At 38.1% G+C, this 17014-nt stretch overlaps 1 protein-coding gene across 3 annotated transcripts in view; it reads right to left on the bottom strand.

The window, feature by feature from the left end:
- The window catches only part of kcnn2 (potassium calcium-activated channel subfamily N member 2), a 40678-nt gene that overhangs the window by 11334 nt on the left and 12330 nt on the right, over positions 1-17014 (bottom strand). For all 3 annotated transcript variants that reach the window (XM_032570846.1, XM_032570845.1, XM_032570844.1), the window contains exons 3-6: positions 2466-2884; positions 2116-2257; positions 722-832; positions 499-626 (exon numbers count right to left, since the gene is read on the bottom strand). In XM_032570846.1, coding sequence (XP_032426737.1) covers positions 499-626; positions 722-832; positions 2116-2257; positions 2466-2884 — 800 coding nt within the window. The remainder of the gene's footprint in view (positions 1-498; positions 627-721; positions 833-2115; positions 2258-2465; positions 2885-17014) is intronic.

The raw sequence follows: 17014 nt of genomic DNA, 5'->3' as shown, positions 1-17014 counted from the left end.
AAACAACAGCGAGGTGAGGCTAAAATCGATACTGTTTTGGAGTAAGTTGGAAGTCCTTGGGGACCCACTAAAGGACTAGCTGACCGGCCACCGGAGAGGCAGAAACACCAGTGTGTCAGCCCTGAGGTCAGCCTGACATCTGACTCACCAAGAAAGAGACGAGCGAGAGTCAATGGGACAGCACAATGCCAGCAAGAAACGAATCGATATCACACGCCTGACACACAACAATATTCTAAGGTAAACACACTTTTACTCGTTGTGCTTCTTTCATAATTGTCATTCATACTAATAAAATATAACAGCTGGGTTAAGCTGCATTCATGATCAAACTCAGCACGTTTACACTTTTCTAGCATGCAACATGTGAACCATAACATTCTTCTTTGATATGAGCACATATATGTTTTGCTACAGGTGTCAAACAATTCAGATTTCAGGTTTTTTGGTGAATTAAATGAACATCCTGCTGTTCAGGTTTAGGGGCACGGGACCTACTGGTGAATGGCTTGAAGGAATTTTCTCTGATGCTTCCTGACTCTTGCGTGGTCCATCTTCCTCACAAGTTTGGTGTTCTTGTAGATGAGCCACGTCTCCCTGAGAACATTCGCAGCTGTGTTTTTCACCTGCAAATGCAAAAAAAATAAAAAATTAAATAAAAAATAAATAAAACCAAGAGCAGTGGAGAAACATCTGAGATCTGTGAGGAAAGCTGACATACTCTTTTTGTTAACTGGGTATCCATCATGAAGTTATGAACATGTTTTTCAGCTTTGGTTAATTCCAGTTTCTTCGCCACCACAGCCACCACCAAGGCAGTGCAGCCGGCGCCCTAGAAAGACACAAACAGACACGCTGGACTAACACTTTTTTACCCTCATGCTGTGGAAAATAAATCTGGAGACCCAATGACAAGTCATGGCAAAGACATTCTCTACAGAATTGATAGCCAGGGTCATTCTATGCCCTCATGAATACAAATATCTCCATGTTTTTGCTCCAATCGGTCCTCTGATCGTGCCTGAATTTTTGGTTAAAACAATTACAACGATAACCTCTGTGACTGCTTTCTCAAGCTGTGTTAATGTTACTCTGTACCATTTCTCTGGGGACATGAGGGAACTACTTTCCAGTTTTTCTGCAAGAAGCAAGACACACTCTCACTTACGATCTTCAGACTAAGCTTTAAGTGTTACTTTCTGATAAAGCTCATAAAGGCAAAGGGTTTACCGAGCTATCTTGATAATCATGCTGCTATGGGCTTAGGCTGCTGGAGGACAAATCGACCACTGCTCTTCACCACCTTCCCACCATTTGCAATTAATACTTTATTCTCTCTCTGGTTTTCTGTTTTTTTTAAAGTACACTGCAAAAAAACAAAACAAAACAAATTCATACAAAGTATTTCTGGTTTTGTTTCTAGTGCACTTGAAATAAAGCAAACATACAAGTAACTTTTCAGTAAGAGCTTTTTTTTTTTAAAGTCGATAATTCCTTAATATTGGTGAAAAAGTACTAGTTCCATGTGAAAAATGACTTGCTTTTCCCATAATAATGTCTTATAACATCGTTATGATTAAAACAGCTTAGCAGATTATTATAAGTGAAACAATCTGCCAGTGAAACAAATATTTTTTTTTATCAATATTAAGGAATTATTTACTTAAAACAAATATCTACATATTGCAGAAAAGATTTGTAAGTTACGTTTGTCTTCTTTCACGTATACGAAGATATTTTGCACTAAAAATTAGACAAAAAATACTCTTTAAAGTTTAGTGTTTTTGTAGTGTGATTATCTGACTGGCTATTATTGCAATGAATTGGATTCACACTGAGCATAGATCAAACTGGATTTATGCGTTGATGAATGTATGAATGAACCTGTTTATCTTGTAAAATGCCTTGAGATTATATTTGCTAATTTCAATTGACCAACTGGAATAAACTGAACTGAACTAAATGAGGATTTCTGAATCTCAGTTATTTTCCTCCCAGATAAAAATTAAGTATATTTATGCTGTTAGCAAATTTGACATTTTAAACAACAACAATAAGAAAACGCAGCAAAAAAAAAAATACCATAAAGGTCACGAGCATCCAGTGTACACTGACCATAATGCCTGTCAGGAGGCAGACTCCTTTTCCACAGTATGTGTGTGGGACCATATCCCCATATCCAATAGTCAGAAACGTGATTGAGATCAACCACATGGCTCCAAGAAAATTGCTGGTTATGTCCTGGTTATCATGGTACCTGTAAAGAACAATAACAGGTTTACCTTACACCTAATGTTTTACTTTCACATGAAAAGAGATTTATTTTGCTGGTCAGTCTATGATATAACTCCGTCTCTCCTAAGGCTCAGAGACAGTGAGCTGAGAAGCGTTTGGTCTATTTTTACGCCTCTATCTATGTTTGATGGCGTGGAGCATGGCATAGCGGCAAAAACTGGTCCAGGCACCTCTCGCAAGCTCTCACTGTCCATGCAGCGATGATCCAGAGCGAGATGGTGAAGACCAGCAGCACAGTGCCAGGACAGATGGTCATGAGGGTCTTCATCACAAAGCGGGTGTTGAAGTTAATCTTGTTGAGGGCGCCGATGCTTCGGGACGAGGCATCGGTGAAGAGCTTGCTGTGCAGCAGCATGACCCGAGCGATGAGGTACAGCCTCAGAAACATGGGGATGGACAGGATGATGTCCACGTCTGCGTCCGTTTTGGATGGGACGTAGGAGTACGCCAGGCGGGCCGTCCAGGTGAAGGTGTAGTTCCCTGGGATGGGGTGTATGGCGCACACCAGGATTTCCAGGCAGATGAAAAAGATGCGCTCATATGTCATGGCTATCCTCCAGTCATCGGCTGCGTTGTCCACCATGAAGAGCTGTCAATAAAGGAGGAAAGGTGTGAGCTTTGACTGGGAATGTTGAGAACATTTTGACTGCAGAATTCTTATAGGAGAATAAAACTAACCAAATCTCAACTTGTTTTTCCTGTTTAGATACAAAGAGTGTTAACACAGCCTGCTGCAACAGGAAGTTAGAAAAGTAGCATTTCAACAGTTTTACATAAAGTTGTTTTTCAACAACGTCATACTGATTTCTACCACTATCATTAAGGCATATATATATATGTATATATATATATGTATGTGGGTGTGTGTGTTTTGAGTTGATGATTTTTGTAACACACTATCATAAATGCATAAATATGTAATTATGCCATAATATTTATAAATATTCTCTCAGTTTTAACCATCAAAGATGAAAAAATAAATCACATTCCTTTCGCAGGTTAGTTATAATAATATTGCTCTGCCTGATTTTCAAACTTTTCTTGTTAAGCTAGAGAACATTTAGTTCTAAGTTTAGACTTGCTGCTCTAACATCTCTTCTGCAAAGGCTTTCTACAGGTTTTATGGAAACAAGATTTCTGAATTTCAAAAGTCAAAACATTTTGAATTTTACTCTCAAAGTTTCAAATTTTCTTTCTAGCAAAATTTCTACTTTTGGAGAAATTACCTAGAAAGTTTTTAGGTGGAAATGTACTCCTTCTTTTTTTCTACCTTCAATGGCCCTAATTCACTGCCATAAAAAACTACACTGTAAAAAAAGTCAGTAAATTTACGGTAAAAAACTGTAAAAAACCAACAGTTTTTGACCGTCGTATCCAAAAACATTGCATTACCGTAGAAATTACATGGAACTACCGTAAGTCGAAACTGCAAAGAAAGTCAGTAAATTTACGGTAAAAAATTGTAAAATGCCAGCAGTTACTGACCAGAATATTCACAGCATTATACTGCCGTAGAAAATACATGGCATTATCATAACTGAATAAACATATATCCTAAATAATTGTGACAGTCACGAATGTAGAAAATACAGAAATATAGTGTAAAAATATAAGTAATTGTAAAGTTCTTAAAAAATTGTAATATTGCCAGCAGTTAATTACCCTAAACTTAACAGTAGCAATCAGCCAAAATTACAAATTTTGCTGATGTTTAGATCTACAATGTAAAAGCGTAAACAAGACTGCAAAATAATTTTTTACAAAGAACAGAATGCTGGTGTGATATTTTGGTTTCTTTTTTAATAATGCCTTTAATACACCAAACTGAAATCTCAGCAGTAGACCAGGCATCGATCTGGCGATCCACCGATTGCAAAGCAAACTCCTACAGCCAACGCCACCATCATTTATGAGAGCATTTGATCATTAACATTAAGAGAACTGTATGTTAGCCCCTCTTGCTTGAATGAAGCTGAAGTTGGTTTCCAATTGCTGCTTCCAATTTGGGAAATGGCTAAAGGGCAATTCCACCTAATTTTTCACTGCAATCAGCATCTTTAATTTACTCTAGCTAAAAAACTACAACACCTAGACTCTTCAAATCTGGACTAGATTATTCTCAACTCATATCAGAATATTTAGAACCAAGTGTGGGATTTGTAAAACCTTTATCTGATTTGTGAAACTTCAATAAAGAACAATTCTAGTGTTATCCAAAATCATACAAGTTGTAAAGTCACCCATCATTGAAGTTTCACAAATCCCACACTTGGTTTTAAATATTGTGCTATTAGTAGAGAATAGTCTAGAGCAGGGGTCCCCAAACTTTTTCCTGCGAGGGCCACATAGCTGTTCCTTTCTCTGCTCGGGGGCCGGTCTTAGTTTTTGGAGAAAGATACCTTAGAAACTTATTGTCGGCGGGGGGGGGGGGGGGGGCTGTTCTGTCTTTGAAACTGTCGACGGGGGGGGGGGGGGGGGGGGGGGGGGGGTTGCTGACTACGACACATTCGCGGTCGCTTTTAGATAGATTTTTACCCAGAATGGAAATGGAAAAAACCGTGAGTGAAACGGTGACTGGGACTGACTAGTATATATTTGAGGGAAAGTTAGTTTAACATCTGCTCAAGAGCCCCCTGGTGGTTGAAGAGAAATCCACAAACCAGAAAATACAATATATGAAAAAATACACTGAATGCTCTCTGGTATGAGGAGGCGGGCCAGATCCGGCATTGCCAGACCAAATGACGCAGGCCGTAGTTTGGGGACCCCTGGTCTAGAGAGTTTTTCATTTTGTTATTGTGATAAATAGTAGGGTTTACAGTAAATGGAGACTGTTATTTGTCATGTAAACAAATAATTATCTAGTTTGCATTGCTGCTTGATCCTTCAGCATCAGCAGCAAGATTCTTTTAACTCTGTTCCTGTAGTGGTGTCCTGAACTCAACACAGTAAAGTCACTGTGCTAACTAAGGTTGCTAACTAGGGTGCTGAGAGCCCAGTAGGCCTGGTCCTTGTCAAGATGCTGCTACTGTCTTTGAAATCAAATTTCTGCTATTTTTGCACGTTCAGGAGGAGAAGGGCAACACATCACAGGTGAGTCCCTTTCACGGTTTCAACTGAAGTTAGCTAACTTTAACCAACTGACAAAGAAATGTGTAGTTTCTGAGCCATGCTGTTTATGTACATGCACTGCAGCTAGATATTTTTACTATATGGAACATTTAATCTTCACAGATGCAACACTTCCATTAATGTTTCTGTAGGAACGGCTGCATAGATTATATTTCTGGTCTACTTCAGACTACATGTGCTTAAAGTTATTGTTAATGGCAGAAGCAACTTTTTCCAAGTTTGGTTCAATAATTAATTTGAATTACTTTGAGTGTGAAATGTTCATGCATGCAAGTTAAATCTCTGAAGAACATGTTAGCTTTTGTTTCAATATTTTGGTAATACTTAGAAGTATAAAGCTTGGCATCAGAGATATTATTTAATATTTTCCTTTGACCTCTTGACTCTCACACCCAAAATACTTGCACTAAAGTCACTGGGTCCATGACAGTTGAAGGATTTGAAGATAAGAGAATTTAAATATTAATATTTTACAGCTTTTCTCAGTTTGGGTGCATCTCTCAGAACAGAATTGAAATTCTTAAAACTACCTGTTCAATCTTCAAATTACTGTGTCACTTCTGCACATCAAAACAATTAGTTTTGCAAGTTTTGCTTTTGTACATCATGTAGCTGGTTATGTACACTTCTATGCTTTTATAATTGTAATTTGCTTTTATCGTCTTGATCAAAATATGTTAACCCTCCTGTTGTCCTCGGGTCAAAATGACCCGCCACTGTGTTAAACCCCCCCCCCCCCCAAAAAATCCCCTAAATGTAATTTTTTTAACTTGAGATTTTAAGACTTTTCCTAGATTGGCCCAGACAATAGAAAAAGTTCAGTGTTGCTTTTATTCTCATTTCCATGTAAGCTGTACAAAAAAAGGTACAAAGATGGTCTTCAGGTCAAAATGACCCGTGAGGCAAATGGAGTTGAAATCAAGGTCACAGAGTTATTTACAAACCATAAAATGTTACAAAGTTTTAGTTGTGTCTCAGATCAATCAGTAGCAGAAGTGAGCAGAGAGTGGAAGGCCAATTTTCCGAGCCACAATGCCAGTCAAACTCTTTCACACCTACTCAAGACTGATGCGATTTGATGACCGTGAATCAAGACCAGCAAGACGTATGACAGACAAACTTGCAGCCATAAGAGAGGTATGGGACAAGTGGGTGGAGCGGTTGCCCTACCTCTACAATCCAGAGCCTGATGTAACAGTGGATGAGCAACTGGTTCCATTTAGAGGTAATCTGTTTTCATATTTGTAATAAAAGTGATTTTCACTATTGATTTCTTTGACTGTTTTCTGTGACACTGATACTAATCACTGATGCTAATGTCTTTTGTCCAAAGGTTGTTGTCCTTTCCGGCAGTATATGCCCAGCAAGCCAGCAAAATATGGGATCAAGTCATGGGTGGCTTCTGAATCAAGCTATGCTTGGAAAATGCAAGTCTATACTGGGAAGTCAACCAGTGGATGCCCAGAGAAGAACCAGGGGTTGCGAGTTGTGCTTGATGTGACAGAGGGACTGAGGGGTCACAATGTGACATGTGACAATTTCTTCAACTCTTATGAACTCGGACAGCAGCTCCTGAAGAGGAAGATCACCATGGTTGGTACAGTTCAAAAGAACAAGCCTGAGCTCCCACCTGCACTGCTTGGGTCAAAGGAGAGAGAGGTCTTCTCCTCAAAGTTTGCCTTCACACCCACCACCACTCTAGTTTCCTACCTCCCAAAGAAAAACAAGAATGTAGTTCTTCTGAGCACACTGCACAAAGACGGCGACATTAGTGACCGTGAGGACAGGAAGCCAATCATCATCCTGGAATAAAACCGAAACAAAGGAGGTGTGGACAACCTAGATAAGGTGATTGGAGCATATAGCTGCAGAAGAATGACTGCCCGCTGGCCCCTGGTCATCTTCCACAACATCATTGATGTGTCCTCCTACAATGCCTTTGTGATTTGGATAGAGATCAACCCAACCTGGATGTCTCATAAGCACAACAAGAAGAGGGTGTTCCTGGAGCAGCTAGGAAAGGCACTTGTAACTCCACTCATTGAAAGAAGGAAGCATGTCCCCCACACAGAAGCCTCAGCAGCAGTTGTGAAAGCTATTCAGAGTGCAGCAGCTCCTGATCAACCTGAGGATCCATCTACCACAGCCACTTCCTCAGCTAAGCCAAGTAAGAGGAAGAGATGTCAGTTCTGCCCTCAGACTGTAAAACACATACTGTGTGCTGCAGGTGTAAGAAATATATCTGCAAAGGCTGTGCACTTGCATACTGCCCTACATGTGCCAATTAGTTGAATGGGTTATGTTATTTTTCATATTTTTGTATTGTACATCCTCTTGTTCACTGGAGAAAAGTAAAAGAAAATTAGTCACTGTGATGAATAAAAATGCATTCGAAACTCATTTTGCACATTTTTTTTCTTAAGCTATAGAAATTCAAGTGGAGAGGGAAAAGTCAAGTATTCACACATTTTGTGGTGAGTGACAATATACAAGATAGAATTTGGTGTTTAAAATTCAATTAAGCTGCTTATATTGGGGGTTTATTGAAGACGGGTCATTTTGACCCGGAGGATAAAGGGTGTATACAGAAAATGAGGACAACAGGACAACAACGTGTCTGTGTTGAATTCTCAACTTCCAAAATAGCATCAGTTCATTGTGTAAGTCTTAACATGCATAAGTCTTAAAGTTGTCATAATGTGAATCATATATTAATTAATTTATATTCTATTATTTTCTAAATCTGTCCTGAATTGGTAAATTGCTCCCAAGTGAGTCCTGAGTTTCTCTAACAGGTCAGTGTATGAACCATTAGCTCAACCAACGATCAACCAGTTTTCTGAAACAGATTGGAGGTGCATCTTGTGAACCATCAGTTGGCAACATTATGCTCTATATAGTCAGAACACAACACAATGTTACATGTCTGAGAACTGATGAACAAGTATCTGGGCAGAGTGAACAGCCAGAGAGAAGAAGAGGAGTGAGGCTGAGGAGGAAATAGTTGGGAGGAAAGCAGAAGAAGAGTCAGAAGAGGCTGAGGACATCTGCCAGTTTCCATCAGTCCAACATCAGGACATGGCTGAGACCCACAACATGATGCTGATGGAGGTCCTCCCACCCTACTGTTCATTCCTTAACCCCACTGAGGAAAAAAGATTCCTCAGTGGAGTTAAGGAACAAAGTGACTATGGAAATTAAAATGTAATGTAATTTCTACAGCACTGTACAGTTTTCCTTGAGGAGATTGTCCTGTGGCTCCTTTTCTACTTTTTTTGTTCTCTGCATTTCTGTCTTTTTCTTTCTGAATCACCATGGCATGGTCCATGAATAAATTATAGCAAAAGCGTAAATCAGTGTTTCTCAATCCTGGTCTTCAGCGTCACCCTGTCCTGCAGGTTTAGGTATTTCCCTTCTGCCACACACCTGAATTGTATCTCTGGATGATTAACAAGCTTCTGCAGTACTTGATTGTCATCCAATCATTTGAATCAGCTGTTCTGGAGTAGAGGCACATCTAAAACATGCAGAGCAGGGGGGCGTTGAGGACCAGGGTTGAGAAACACTGGCGTAAATGATCCTTTTGTAGTCTCTTCTCATGACTAATCGATTTGACTGTCTTATCTGTACATAGAGAGACTATAACTTATTATTTTGAGTCACTGATATGTTAACAGACAGGATTTTAAGAGCTGAACTAAGGATTTTGAAAGCAAACAAATGCTATTTTTCCTGTTTCTACAAATTGTTTTGAGAAATGCGCTTACTGTTTTGTAAATGCCAACAATGACTCGAGAAATGCACCAAAAGTGACTGAGAAAAACTAACCTAGCATAAATTGTCTCAGCTGTATCAATTTGTTTGCCTGTATGAAAAGTGTTCACATTTACAGCTTTGTTTCTGCTAGCTTGCAGGAAATGTAACTTACATAAATGGTTGAAGACAACCTATTGGCCTTCATGAGACTCAGATAAATGGTGAGTATCTATTTCATAAATTGCCTAAAACAGTTATATTTGTTTTTAGTTTGTGTATTTTGTCTGGTTGCAGACCAGAGGATCACACCTGTTGACAACAAACAAAGGTTTAACTACTGAATTTTCAGTCAGAAATGATCACACCACCTGGTTGAAGTACCTGTGTCCATATGCAAGTCAACAAAGGTGAAACAAACATTTAAGCGAATAAGATGTTCATGTAGTGCATCTTTCTAACTTTTTCTTTTTGTTTTCCAGCAGAGAGGAAACACCCGATTGACAACATGCGAGTCTCAATTTCAACCTGTGACTGGGAAGACTACAACCATCCTGAGCAACGTCTGATCTCAGCGACTTGTGACTCTCAACCCAGAACAAGAATCCTTTTATCACCATTTTGTCTTCTACAATATGTTATCTCTTATGTGGACACATACTGTTTGTTTTGTTTTTGTTTTCCAGATCTCAGTAATACCGTGAGGAAACTGGACATAAAATAGAATCAGTTCTTTTTTTAACTTGACTTTTTAAATAGAAATTGTTTCTTTAAGTGGATTACTCGTAATCTGTATTTTTGTTTAATTAGAAATTATTTTCTTTATAACTTTCTGTATAGAAATGCTTGACAAGTTACACTTCCTTGGTTGTTGTACTATAATTTGTATGGTAAAATTCTGGTAGGAACAGAGACCAGTAATTTACCATAAGTTTTTTTTGGGGGGGAGGGTTTACAATAAAATGTCAATATATCATACAGTCTGGATGTGTTTTTCACTCATGTAGATATTATGCCTCAGTCAGCATGACCGTATTTACTACGGCAAAACCACATTTTATTTTTTTTAAAATATTTTAGGAAGTACGGTATTTTACCGTATTTTAAAAATACGGTAGAATCCTGCATTTACAACATACGGTAAAAAACTGGCAGCTGTGGTTGCCAGAATTTTACCGTATATTAAAAATACGGTAAAATCCTGCATTTACAACATACGGTGAAAAACTGGCAGCTGTGGTTGCCAGAATTTTACCGTATTTCAAAAATACGGTGAAATCCTGCATTTAGCAAATACGGTAAAAAACTGGCAGCTGTGGTTGCCAGAATTTTACCGTATTTTAGAAATACGGTAAAAAACTGGCAGCTGTGGTTGCCAGAATTTTACCGTATTTCAAAAATACGGTGAAATCCTGCATTTAGCAAATACGGTAAAAAACTGGCAGCTGTGGTTGCCAGAATTTTACCGTATTTTAGAAATACGGTAAAAAACTGGCAGCTTTGGTTGCCAGAATTTTACCGTATTTTAGAAATACGGTAAAAAAATGGCAGTTTTGGTTGCCAGACTTTTACCGTATAAAGACGGTAAACTTCTGGCAACTCAGCTGCCAGTTTTTTACCGTAAAATGAGGCCGTTTTTTTTTACAGTGTAGGAATAATCTGGAGAACATCTGCAATAATTTAAAGTTCTGCTTACTTCTATCTTTCTGACGCAAACATCAGCTGCCTGCACGTTAGCATAAGGTTGCCATCACCATTCCACTTCGACCAGAAGGTAGACAGTTTCATAGGGGACTGAAAGAATGGATTTCAGGGCCTATCATCACTCTCCTCCTCCCTGTCCTCTGTCATACACGGTAGCTTCATCACATGGTCACCTCTGCTGCTACAGCTCAAACCTCATCTTCGCCTCTTCGATCCAATCTGCTGTGAGCTTCCCTGATGGCTGCCATCACCTCCTCTTCCACACACCATCCCTCTCCATGCTCATGCTTGAGGACAGAGCGTCTCAATCTTCCTTGCCTTGGGAGGTTCTGTTTGCTGGTTTGGGTTCCAAATTAAGTGCTATCTAGCCATATTAACTGCTCTCCCCTCTTCTCTCTCTCTCTCTCTAAAGCACAGCACTGGTATTCCTCCACAGCTGCTCTCTCTCCATCCACTTAATCACGTCAAGGTCCTCTGACTGCACCAGCCGTCGCAAGCGGCAGTAGATATCTTAAAAAACGTTGTTGTCAGCAAATATGAGCGAACAGTTCAGACGTTAGTTTTTTTGTGTTGTTTTTTTTATCCTGGTGGACAGCTTTCTAAAAAAGAAAAGAAAAGGAGAACTGCACCATTACATTTGATCAAAAACCTTAGCAATGTGCTTGGTTGTAATATGCACATACAGTACAGTGCTTCTGCTTACAGCGTAACGTAGCTGCAGGCAAAATTGTGCAAAGGTCGGCTGAACCTTTAGCTCAACATTAATAAAGCTTTGCAGTTTGTATGAAATCTTTAGCCATAGGAGGTGAGGTGGTGTGAGAGCGGGAAGGTTTTGCTTGCTAAAAGCAAGGTGGGCAGATTTTTTTTGAGGAGTGGCATGGATCTTTTCCACTGGATTTTTTTCTTCTACATTCTTCTGCATATCTGATTAAGTGATGTGAAGTTAAAGTTGAATGAGCTTTAACATGTGCATCTACAAGTCACAAGGGTTAAAGGATATCGATAGCAGAATATTTCAGGAGTAAACACAGCTTTGGTTAATTTTATCAATAATAAGAATAAACAAAACCACTTCAATATGTATTCTAGTTTATTTATATGCATTAGAAAACGTATAGTATTTTGTCATTCCTTCAAAAACATAGAAATATAGTACTAGTAGCAGTTTAAAAGCTTATAGTAACTTGCTGTCATTTATTATTTTATCTCCTGTAGATCAGACTATAACACATATTAAACTTTTCAGAGCCAACAAAGATTATTAAGACCAAAACCCAAAAGAGGGAATGCACTTCTACCTGTCCAATATCTTTTTATTTGCAACCAATTCTTTTTAGAATTGATTTTAAGATTTTATACATTATATATAAGATTCTTGACTTGAGGCACAATATATCTCAGATCAAAAACTGTTAAATATACACTAATATTCTGGTGTTTGTCTTTTTGGTTTTAAATTGTTTTTGTATTTGAATTATTTTGGGGTTTTATCTTCATTTAAGGTGAAAAAAAAGTTAATTTCCTTTGTTGTTCCTTATCTTCTGTTCACTGTGTACCAGTTTAGAGTCCTATGTCACTGTTAGTGTTTATGCTTTTGGTTCAGTTTGAACCATTTGCAGTCTTGCTCAGCTCCTCTGTGTTTAGTCTGTTTTCATTATTCACCCTGCTTTAGCTTCCACTGATCAGGTTATTCCCCAGCTGCACAGCTTTCACACGCCCGGTCCTCCTGCTGCTCATCAATCCTCCCAGCAGTTAAAAGCCTCTCAATTGCTTCATCTCCTCGCCACATCCTCCACTTTTCTATGGTTTGGCTTGTTGCCTCTTCGGTGTTGTTTGTTTCCAGTCATTTGTTTTGAATTTGGACTTCATAAGCTGTAGTTTGTATTCTTAAATCACACTATTCTGTCTCACATCTGCCTGTTTTGGGGTTCACAACCTTGGTCCTGCAGGGCTCCTGTGCTGAATGTCTTGCAGGTGTTTCCCTGCTGCTGCACATCTTATTTAAAACGAATGAGTGATCAACATGCTCCAGCAGCATTTGATGACAAGCTGAGACGGTAATAAAAGCATTTGAATCAGGCGTGCTGAAGCAGAAACACATCAAAAACATACATGATCATAGTTGAGTGGTTCTCGATCTATAACAGTAAAACATATAAGACAAATAATGAAACAAAAACAAATCTTTTACTTTTTCTTATAAAATTTGTCCTTATTTTTAAGCTTGTATGATGTGAAACATTTTGTAACCCAGCAATGTGAAAGGTGCTGAAAAAGTATATTAGTTATGTGAGCTTAGCATTTTGTAATTGTAATTGTATGTTTTGAAATTTATTTTGTAATGTTTTCTCACTCAGTTTGCCAAATCTCTGTCATTTTTTAAAAATGTATTTAGATGAAATAGCTAAATTTCATCTAAATACATACATATATACATGGTAATATCTTTTAACCTATCCTTCAAGCCTTTTGTGTTGTTTATATTAAAAGATGATTAATAAATTCACAGAAAATTATAGTTCACTGTTATTGTATTTATGGTGCTTGATGTAGTTTGCTTTGCTCTAGGCATCAAATATAGCGAGGTGCTGCTCAAATGTGCAATAACTGGGGTAAGAATGAAATGAACACTGAAATATATCTAAGTTTCTACACCCAAATCTAATTCAGTTGCAAAAAGGTTTATTGGTTAAGACTGAAATACAATTGATAGTGTTTCCATCGACATGGCTGTTTTACTATTTTTAAAAAAATTAATTGTTCCTGTTCAGTTAAATCGTGGTGTCAGATCATGACTAGGCGTTTAGCCGACAATCTTCCATTAGTTCAGTTTGGGATTCTTTTTATAGACGTTAAGAACCGCCCCATTCATGAAGTGCTAATGGGATCAGTGACCTAGATGGTAAATTTAGCTCAGATATAAAACAGAATTAATAAAATAAAAAAAAAACCCTCATATGTCAAATTCAAGAGAACAAAAGCTCCTGTTCAATGCACTCATCTCAAGGACAAAAAAAAGCGAACAAAAAAAATGTGCGCTGCCACTTCTCTTGCAGACATACATGAATGCTTTGCACATACGTAGTTTGACTGCTTTAAAGAGACTCTGAACACTTCAGCTTTTCAACCGCGTCACATTAACACACAGAGTTTAGCGCACGCTGCACGCCTCTGAGTCAGTTCTGCTGCAAAAAGCTTCTGTGCCAGAAATACAAAGCGTCAACAAGCTGGCACATTAGGAACAAAGCAGAGAATGCAACAATAAACACACGTCCTGGAACAAGCAGTATAACTGTCCAACAAAGCATCTGCAGCTCGTTTACCTCTCCAACCCAAGAAAACACACACATTAAAATTTCAAGGGCAGTTGTTCATTTCAAATGATTGACACTGAGCTTCTTGAACAGACTGACATCTGTCGGAGAAGTGCGTAACTCTAACCACAGCTTGCCCTTGTTTGGCTTTCCAACTTAGTGTAATGTAGACAACGAAACACAAGCTGGGACCGCACTTGACTACAGTTTCTTGCTGGAAGAACTGAGACTCCTGAAGCAGTTGAGCACATCGTAGTGCTTGCACAAAGAACAAGCCACGTTTTATTGTACGTTTTAGGCAACAAACCGGGCCTGTCAAAAGCAATTACGAAGTTTGTTAACCTTAAAACTGCGCAATTAAACATTTAGGCTAGGTTGCATGAGGAAAGCCTGCTTGGTGTGTAAAAGCAATTATAGTAATGGATGACTTGAAATACAACACCCCCAAGGGCCCTTTACATCAGATGAGAAAATATCCCCCCCTAGCAGCAGAAGCAGGAGTTATGACAGACATATGGAGAAAAATAGAAACAACGCACTGTGTGTGTTACTGATGAATGATTTTAAATGACTGTAAATGCAAACTTTCCTAATTAATTTGCAAAATAGTGTCTTGCAAAACTTTTCATGTTATGTCGCATCACAACATAATTCAGGTTCACCTTCTAGCAGGACAGCAACCCCAAATATACAGCCAGAGCCAGGAAATCAACTTTATCAGCTGTTTTCTTTTGGCTTTCTCTGCCTTTTTGCATTATATTTTCTTATTGCTCTTTCATTGCTAGACGAATTAACGTTGATTTCTTTGCATTTGTAGATTACTTTTGTTATTATCGTAAGTGAATATTTGGTTTACGACCCCATTTAATGTGTTCAAAACATATTTTATTTTTTTGTTATGTGATTAAATTCAGCTAGCTTTGGACAAAATCTGAATGCATTGTGGATATGCAGTAGTATGGCAGTGGTATCATGTTAGCAATTCGGCATATAATGCATACTAATGGCTCGGTTAAGACGTTAGTTGTTTTCGTCTTTGGTTTTTGGTGCCTAAATTAATGGATGTGAAACTTGCAGAACCTGAAGACAATTCTAGGAGGCAGCTTGTACTCACTTAACCTTCATTTGCTGTTAATTATCTATAACTTTATTCCTGAAGACAATTTAAATGAAAGATTTTGATTTAATCCCACACAGGACTGTCATAACCTGAGAAACTTACCTCTGTACTGTTTGTCCTATAAAATTATGCATCTTAACACAGATATCTAGTATCAGTGATATGCTTTTGGAAAAAGCTTGATGTTGATAAGACATTTTCTTTTAAATAAAGTAATAAACATTGGGTCAAAACATGAATGCAGTAGAGGGACATATTATGTTACAATTACCCACCGGTAATTGTAACATAATACAATTACCTCTGGCCAGTCTCCTCTCAACTGGCCAGAGTGTTAAAAGGTTGTTCTCACTACATGTATTTCTTTCATACTTCTGTCAGACTGATCTGTCTGCTCACCACTGCGACAAGCGCTGCCCCAGGCTGTCTGAGAAAGGGAGCAAAGCAAAACTTGAACTCTTGTCGTTACTACTCAGGTCATGCCATGCCATCTAAGAAAACTCAGTATTGTTGGTGCCTGAAGCGATACCTTCCAAAGCCGACGGAAATCTCAAAGCAATGACTGTAACTAGATGGATGCAAAAGTAATAAGTGAGAAAAATTCACACATATAAAAAGTGGTAACATTTACTCAGGAATGATTTTGGAGTTTTACAAAATTTTGAATTTCTGAATAAATCCTCGCTTGAAACTGGCTTGGTGACTGATTTGGATGCAAATCCCCTGCTATAAAAATGTTAGAATAATAACACAATGCTATAAGTTCCCATTTTCATACTGCAGTTAGCAGATGCACTGATGAACCACCTCAGCATTCCAAATGCTTGCTGTTTACACATAGCAGAGGGCCTGGACCTAATTCTTATTATTTAAAAATCATAATTATTCAGTATAACCACTTGGGGACATTCATAAACTGTTTAGCGCATTGAACTCTCCACTCAGTCTGAATTTTAAAGAGGACATATAATGCAAAATCCACATTTTGCACATTTTTGTACTTAAAATTGGATGTTTTGTTGTTGACTTACCATTCAGAAACTGCTTGCTGTGTTCTTATTGGTTGTTCAGGAGGCTCTACTTCTGCTTTTAAAAGCAATACGATTGTATAATTGCGGCTCTGTTTGCAGACATTTTCATGTTTGGTGTAAACGTTGAGTTGGGTGACTTATTTTGATTTAAAGTGACTAGGGGCCCCAAAACAGTTTTTATGAAAGGATCTCAAAATGGGCACAGCTGAGGAGACTGAAATCTCACTATCTACGAATGATTTTGTGCAAAAAATGTAATAAACATGATTTGCGTAGCCCATAGACCTGACCCAGTCTGTTCAAAGAAGCATAATAAGCCACCTTTAAACCATTTATTCCAGTACACACACATTATACTTCCTGAGCAATACACATAATTCTCAAATGTGAGAAGACTTGAAGTTTCACCTACAGCTTGTAAATGTTTTTTATAAATATAAACAGTGTTTTTAGATATGCCAGCATAAGTAGTTAAGGTAGATATCAGCATTAGCATCTTTACAGCAATCTTTAACATTCAAGTAACCTTTTGTAGATGAAAATATTGTTTACAATATTTAATATTTTCCAAATATTACAGCCTCATACTGACAGTAGAGTAAAGAAGCACACAGAGTAATCCCTAATTTTGTGAAACAAACCTCAAAGAGAAAGCAACCAGCACA

Source organism: Xiphophorus hellerii, chromosome 8 (assembly GCF_003331165.1).
Source record: "Xiphophorus hellerii strain 12219 chromosome 8, Xiphophorus_hellerii-4.1, whole genome shotgun sequence".
NCBI classification, from domain to species: domain Eukaryota; kingdom Metazoa; phylum Chordata; class Actinopteri; order Cyprinodontiformes; family Poeciliidae; genus Xiphophorus; species Xiphophorus hellerii.
This window is presented reverse-complemented; position numbering and strand designations above follow the sequence as displayed.